Source organism: Cryptosporidium hominis (assembly GCF_000006425.1).
Source record: "Cryptosporidium hominis TU502 chromosome 3 CHRO013065, whole genome shotgun sequence".
NCBI lineage: Eukaryota > Apicomplexa > Conoidasida > Eucoccidiorida > Cryptosporidiidae > Cryptosporidium > Cryptosporidium hominis.
In genome coordinates this window covers 1-7,613 of record NW_667104.1, presented here as the reverse complement: position 1 = coordinate 7,613, position 7,613 = coordinate 1, and the positions used below count along the sequence as shown (strand labels likewise).

Below are 7,613 nucleotides of genomic sequence, written 5' to 3'. Positions count from 1 at the left end.
CTCTTATAAAAACAATTTTAATATTGAAAAAATACTCAACCTATTATTATTAGACCTTTCATTCAATAAAGTTCAAAGACCTCCTCCTATGAAATCTAATCGATAGCGGTAATTTACTCTTTCCTTCTTCCTATTTTCTTTTTTATTTACTCATTTATCTCACTTTAAATTCCCACATTAAATTTCTTACAATTATTTTTGACTATTGAAGTGTACCGCCCAAGATCCCGCCCAAATGATTGGCGGAAAATGACTTTTTAATTAATGAATTGACTTGTATTATTGGAGTTAAAAGGGAAAAGCTGCATAAACTTAGAATAGGAAAAATATTTTGAAAAAAAAGTGAATAAAGGAGTTTAGACTATACAGATTGGGTTAATTTGGCAATTAATTTGGAAGAATAAAAGGTTGAAGAAATGAAAGAAGATACAACAGAATTAAGTCATGTTGAAGACGAGATTGAAATGGAAGGAGAGGAAGCAATTACAAACAAATCAGCAATAGCAGACCCAATCTTTGGAGGAAAGCTTTTAGAGAGATGTCTTAAGCTTGTGAAGAAGGTTCAAGAGTATGAGAAGGAAGAAAGGAAAGAGAAAGGAAGTAAGAAAGTTAGATATATACGCAGAGGAGTACATGAAGTTACAAAGAGCATACGAAAAGGACAGACAGGGCTTGTTCTAATTGCCTGTGATATTCATCCAGTGGATATTATTGCTCATATTCCTATTTTGTGCGAGGAAAAGAATATTTACTATGGATATCTTGGAAGTAAAAAGACTTTAGGTACTATATGTAAATCTAAGAGACCAGCTAGTGTACTAATGATTTCATTCAACAGCGAGAGTTCAGTTCAAGACAAACCGTTTTATAGTATTTATAGTAAAGTTATCTCAAATATCAAAAAAGTGCATCCATATATATAATTAGACACTAATATTATGGTAGATCTTTTTCCTTTTATAGTGAGCTTATCACATCTCTAATCATGTTAGAATCTAACATTTGATTTTCTAAGGTATTTTTGTTCATATTATTTTGGATTTGTCCGTTACTGTTGTGATTATCAGCGTTTTCATCACATTCACCTGGAAAAAAATCTTCAGTTTTTTCTCTAATAATCGTGTAGCATGTATTTGAAATTGGCAAGAGCTTCACTCTAGACTTTTTAAGATGGTCCTTATATAGTCCTACATTCTTTGATTCCGAAGATGAGTTCACTGGCATTGATTCTGGTTTGAATGACTTCATACTAACAATTTCATTTAACTTTTTTAAAATTTCAGTTTTCTCATCCTCTGAAGGATTATCAAAGTTAATACAACAAATCTATTAGAGAGTTAAACAGTAAGACTTACCTGATAATATTAAATTTTTGCCTTGGTCTTCAAGTATTTCTCTAATCTTCAACTTTCTAATATTTAAAGGAATACAATTCAAAATGTAATCAGCATATAAGTTTAACTTTTGCTTTTCTTGTTCAGTAACAAGCTCCAATTGTTGTTTATACGAAAGCCTTATAAAATTCTCAATATCTAAACAATCAATTAATATTAAGGGTAATATATATTAGCATTTTTCGGTTCAAATATCAATATTCTCTCTATTAATTCTCCTCCAATAAGCCAGTTCCGAGGCAACTTTTCCATAATTTGAGAGGAATTTACTACAAACTTACTCGATAAATCGCTATTTACCTGAGTGTTCTCCATTCTTAACTTCTTTTTTTTTTTTTATCGAAAATACTTCTCTACTGTTTCCTTATTAATTATATAATAACTTTCTTAGTTTTTAGTCTTATAATATTAACATCACAGTGTGATTATTTATTCCAATCTTATAATAAGATGAGAATAACCTCTATATAAACTAATTTCATACTTTATTTGCTATTATTTGTTAAACATTTTTATCAGAGATTAGGCGGCACACAATTTACAAATACTTTCCCATGCATCAATATACAAATACTATTTGCGAAAATTAATACTGAAGGCCACAAAAGGAACATAACTTAATTTTACTTTAATTATAGTATTCTAACCCTTTTCTACGCTACTTAATTTTAATCTTCTGATTGGAATATCCGTATTTTTATATTGTATTTTATAGATATCCCGTATGAACTTTTCAACATAGCTGTCCACTGAGCTCTGTTCAGTTCAGCTCTAAAGCATAAATACAGGTTACATGCAATATTTAAACTTAAATATGTATTCACAACCTTTGCAGACTACCAGATTTGCATGCACACTTTCTATTTACGAAACTTAAGACTAAAATGGCGCCTCCCCACATTAATTACATGAATTCTCTAAATTATTTCTATTAAAGGGTTAGGCGGGCGTTCTAGAGATTATTTCCTGTGCAAACACTTTTCATTTTGCATGCAGCTTGCATAGAATAATTGCGGAAAAGTGTTTTTAATATTCAAATTGTTTTAACAAAGATTCAAGTTCATTTTACCTAGTTCATCTGTTTTTTTTAATAGTTCACACGATTGCTTTATTTGCCTGATAATGTTATTTTAATTTCAACGAGCATTCTAAAGTTGTTTGGTCTGCAATATATTTCTCAATAAATTGTGTTTGTGTGCAAACAACTTGTCCACTTCTTTTTTCATGCATAGGTTAAATATTCATACAAAGTCCAATATGCAAAAAGACCAAACGCTTTATTAACGTTGTAACTCGTCTTAATTTTAAGATAATCAAGTTTTTCAAAATGCTCAAATACCAAATGCACGTTCAAATTACAATTCAACTTACTCGAATCTCTTAGAATATCTCCTCCGTATCCCTACTTAGATAAACTTAACCCAAAATTCTATAGATAGTATATACTCTCAATTCGAATTCAAAATCATTGTTACTTTAAGCACGAAATTATAGCTAAAAACCTAACTCAGTACAATTGGAGTGAATTAAGAGTAAATTATTCCTAAAAATATCAAATTCAAGTAGCTCAAACTGATTTCAAATTTCAACAAAAAAAACAAATATATAGATTTAAAGTAGTTTTTGGAGTGCATGAATAAATAGATATACATATTAAAGTTAATATTCACACACATTGCCAAATCACATTTTAAGAAATCCAAATATTTAATTCCTCAAATAAATAAACTTAACCTGGAAACTGGCAAATATGTGAATATGTTCCATTTGAACAATCTACTAAATATCCATATTCATTTGATTCTAATTTATTTACACAATAATATTTATAAAAATATATATATACATTTTTAATAAAAAAACATTTACTTGTAATATATTTATGTATTTTTTTTAATTTTAATTTATTATATTAAATATACTTATTGTCGTTAAGTTTAGGCGGGAAAAGAGATTCATTTTTTCGTAAAGGAAAGAGTGCGTTTCAAAGAAAAAAAAGGACTACAACTTTAGTAAGTACATTGGGGGAGGACAAAGCAAAAAAATAACCAGAGAAAGCCATACATTCAGATTTTCTGTAAAATTTGAAAAGTGTTTCTATTTTTATCAGTATTTTGGCGATTTTGATAGCCTAGTCCTAAATCAAAACAAGAAATTATTGTCCGACTAGGAAGTGGTAATAAACTTCAAGGCATCTGAATCAAGAAAGAAGAATCATGTTAAACGTCATGACGTGCTGATAGATTATTTTCTTGCTATCAAGTACGTCTGTTAGATTATGAATAAGCGTAAGGAGCGATCAGAAGGGGTTGAGGTGTCTTGCCATGAGCAATTGATGGGTGGTAATTTTGACATATATGGATTTGGAGACAAAAGGCGAAACTTGAATGAATATTACAATGGCAGACAATTATTGGGGTTTATTGGAGATATTTGTGAGAAGGAGAATTCAGTTCTTGCTCCTACAGCTTCATTAGGAACAGAAAATGAAATTACTGAAGCTGGAGTTGGATCTGAGACTGTATTAGGGACTAGATCTGTTTCTGGACCAGAAGTGGAGGGAAGAAGATTGCAAGATTTGGAATCTGCAGAAGAGCAACAGAGCTACGGACAACTTGTTAAAAAGTATGAGAGCTTACAAAACAGCCATACCACCCTACAAAAGGTAGTTAAGTCGTTGTTGGATAAGCTTTCACAACTAAATGAGCTATGTTCACAGAAAGATAGGGAGCTTAGTGAGTATAAGGTCCAACTCAAAAAGTTAGTTGACGCCAATGAAACACTGAATATGTATATTCAGTCGTCTCATTCTTCCATAATGAGTAATAGCATGATCAATAAATTTGGTTCAGATATTTATTGAAAGTGTTAATTTATTATTCTAAAAATATTATACTTTTTGATTTCAATAAATTTTACTGATTTTATTTTTTTCTAATTTATTTTCTTGTGTGTTATACCATAATTTTGTGTAATGTTAACTCCGGCCTGACTAAACCGTGAATAAATTTTACTTCATTTTTTTTTAGGCCTAAATAATTTTTAAAAATTAATAATCATAAATTTGAGTTTTTGTTTATTATTGAAAGCTAATTTGGTTTTTTTATGGCATGATTATCGTAAAAATAACTTTAATCAGGAGTTAAATAATATAATATTAAAGTTAAAGATTTGTGTGTAATCCTAAAATCTTTATCACACAACTCCCTCTTCCAAAAAATAGAATTATTCGTAAATTGAATCAAATTGAAAAGTAATGATTGGAAATAATGATGTGTTGGGTATTCTTGGAACAAAACCTTTAAATAATTTAATCAAAGATAACTTATTTTTAGAAAATGAACAATTCAACGAAAGTTTGAATGACTATTGGAAATCTTTCCTATGGGAGTTCCAATTCTCAAGACTATATTTCAAATTAGCTAGAGGAGATTGTAGAATAATTTTCTCAAATAGTTGGCTACCTTATGTTAATCATTCAAAAGTACTCTTATTTAGGCTATTTTGCCTGGTATTTTTTTGTACAATTATACTATACGATATTTTTACAGAAATAAAAATTTGGAGGATTGAAAACTTAGCAAGGTACTATACTACAAATTGGTGCAGTATTGCAACAATAGGATATTTTCTTGTTTTAAGTATTGTTTCAATCCAGGCGCAGAATTTGGTGAGCTCAAGCATCGATGACAATATTTATGGGAAAAATATTGCAGAAATTGAAGATATAATTGGAAAAGCAAGCTATCTGAATTGGACATGCTGGTATGCATGGATGATTCAAAGTTTTCTACTTCCTACAGGACTTATAGTAAATATTGGATATTGGATGGTTTCTCACCCAAATACAAGTGTAACTCTAATTTTAGCAATAGCCAAACATGCAATTGCAAGTATTTTAGTTTTTTGGGATTGTTACTCTACTTACCAACCATTCTTTTTATTGCATGGCCTTTATTTATATGCATATATTATTGGAATTCTTTTGGCAATTGGCGCTATAAATCTCTTTCCAAATTCATTTCTTTCCTTGCTACCAATAAGTATAAATGATTTATATACATTTTTCAATTTTAACGATGAAAATCATATAAAGATAGCTCCAAGTTTATTAATTTTTATTTTTACATTATTTTATCCGCTTTTACTTCTTTTCCTTTGGTTTCTATTCAGAGAAAAGAATTTGCTAGTTGATCCTCTTCCAAATAATAATCTTATTAGCAGCTCAGAATCTAAATGTGAAATAATGAAAGCGGAAACATCAGAAAAAGTTGCCTTAATTTCAAATGAAGAGCAACTAGAAAAAGTTTAGGGGTCAAGTTAAGTAATTATTTAATATGTTAAATTTTACATTTTATTAATTTATTTTGTTCTTTTGTATATTTATTATGAATAAAATGTTGCAAGTATATTGAATGCATTCATAGGTTTTCTGACTATTTGTATAAAAGGAAGCGCCATGAGAGAGGAAGAAATGTAAGAAAAAAAGTTAAGAAAAAATAATTTGAAGAAAATGTATCGAATTAGTTACTCTATTAGAGTCTTAAAAAATACTAGTTTAATTTGTTTTTTTTCTTAGCTTACTTATAGGAGAACTTTCCTTAGTTTTTAAAATTTCCTGTATTGAAAATAAAGTCTCTTCTTGATTTTTGTTTATCAAATTGTTTGAAGATACTTCTAATTCAAGTTTGTTATAATCAATGGCATTATATATAAATTGTAGCAGCATTAAATAAAATTCCATTCCGCCTTTAATCCATGTGTCATTGTGTGAGCCACCTGATACTAGATAAATTTTGTTTAAAGATTTTGGCGATCCCGCCTTCATATATAATTCAACAGAATGTGTGGGAGGTATTATTTCATCCTCATTCCCAACTACAAATAAGATAGGAGATTTAACACGTGAGATTTTAGATACTGAATCAAATTTAAGTCTTTGTATGAATTTGAAGAAAAATCCAAAATATTTAAATATTGGATAAACTCTGAAAGCAACTGATTTAATGTTAGTGAAGGTATTTTCTAGAATAACGCCAGTAACATCATACTTAGAAGCGAGATCAATGGCAACAGCGCCGCCAATGGAATGTCCATATAAAAAGATCATATTCTTGTCCACCACATCAGTCCTAGAAAGGACGTACTCAAGTGAAGCTTTAGCATCCAAATAGAAACCTTCTTCAGAAGGGGTCCCCTCACTGTCCCCATATCCTCTATAAGAAACTGCAAATATATTAACACCAATCAAATTATAAAACTCCAAGAACCTAGGTAGTCTGTGCCCAATATTGCCAGCATTACCATGAAAAAAGACAATTGTTGGAGCTTTTTCCTGTTGTTCATATCTATCTGAAAATTCAGGGAAATGGAATTTCATATATTTTGGAGCCTTTCTTATTTTATCTAAAATCTTTTTCCTTGGACTATCTTTTTTAACTTGTTCCAAATGATGAGGTTCTGATAGATTAGAACTAATATGCATCGCACTTGATTGTTCATGAGAATATCTGTCAAACTTCTTATGTATTATAAACCAGCAATATAATTTAACATTATCATCCGTAGTTAAAACTACATCTTCTGAATTCATTTTATTCTCATTTGGATGTCTGTATCCTGGGAAGTTTGATGCTAAGTCTCTTTTCCCATTAATATTTGGAAAGAACAGAAGCTTCTCCTGGAATATCCAAACCAAAAGCCCTAATAATAATATTATTGACGCTATTAACAGAATTATTTTGCCAAATATGCATTGTGCACTGCATCCTGTTGTTCTATTTTCAGTTTTATTGAGGAATTCCAATTTTAAATCCATAATGTTTTATTCACTTACTCTGACAGTTATTTAGCTATTCTGAAACCTCGAAATTTACAGATGAACTCTCTCAATACTCGTATTCTTTCTTTTCCCCTAGTAGGTTCTTTTAAAGCTCAATTAATAGGCTTATATCTGTAATGAAAATCAGAATCTAAACCTTTGACAGGTAAAAACCTTCAACTAACAAATTTAAGAGGCAATTAATTCCCGGACTTGTACTCTTTCAATTTATTTTATCTGTAGGATTTATATTCTTTCTCCGCTTTCCCCTCGTTGGGAAACTTTAATTTTTGACGATAACTATTACTCAAATTCCCGCTTGATCTTTAAGTTTATTAATTTTCAAAATTTCAATATTACCATAAATTGTTTCATTAAAAATATACAAATCCCAGAAC

General features: G+C 29.6%; 5 protein-coding genes across 5 annotated transcripts; 3 read left to right on the top strand and 2 right to left on the bottom strand.

The window, feature by feature from the left end:
- The first annotated feature begins 416 nt into the window (after positions 1-416).
- On the top strand, positions 417-923 carry Chro.30105 (nucleolar protein, possibly involved in ribosomal RNA pseudouridinylation, in association with snRNAs). Its single annotated transcript, XM_660748.1, has 1 exon — positions 417-923. The coding sequence occupies one exon, from the start codon at positions 417-419 to the stop codon at positions 921-923; it is 507 nt and encodes a 168-aa protein (XP_665840.1).
- Positions 924-957: 34 nt separating this feature from the next.
- Chro.30104 (hypothetical protein) lies at positions 958-1,248 on the bottom strand. The annotated part of the gene is made up of 1 exon (XM_660747.1): positions 958-1,248. The coding sequence occupies one exon, from the start codon at positions 1,246-1,248 to the stop codon at positions 958-960; it is 291 nt and encodes a 96-aa protein (XP_665839.1).
- A 2,424-nt stretch (positions 1,249-3,672) lies between these two features.
- Chro.30103 (hypothetical protein) lies at positions 3,673-4,257 on the top strand. Its single annotated transcript, XM_660746.1, has 1 exon — positions 3,673-4,257. The coding sequence occupies one exon, from the start codon at positions 3,673-3,675 to the stop codon at positions 4,255-4,257; it is 585 nt and encodes a 194-aa protein (XP_665838.1).
- A 393-nt stretch (positions 4,258-4,650) lies between these two features.
- Positions 4,651-5,706, top strand: Chro.30102 (hypothetical protein). The annotated part of the gene is made up of 1 exon (XM_660745.1): positions 4,651-5,706. One exon carries the CDS (start codon positions 4,651-4,653, stop codon positions 5,704-5,706), a length of 1,056 nt encoding a protein of 351 aa, XP_665837.1.
- A 246-nt stretch (positions 5,707-5,952) lies between these two features.
- Positions 5,953-7,212, bottom strand: Chro.30101 (RIKEN cDNA 1110065L07). The annotated part of the gene is made up of 1 exon (XM_660744.1): positions 5,953-7,212. The coding sequence occupies one exon, from the start codon at positions 7,210-7,212 to the stop codon at positions 5,953-5,955; it is 1,260 nt and encodes a 419-aa protein (XP_665836.1).
- Between the last annotated feature and the right edge of the window lie 401 nt (positions 7,213-7,613).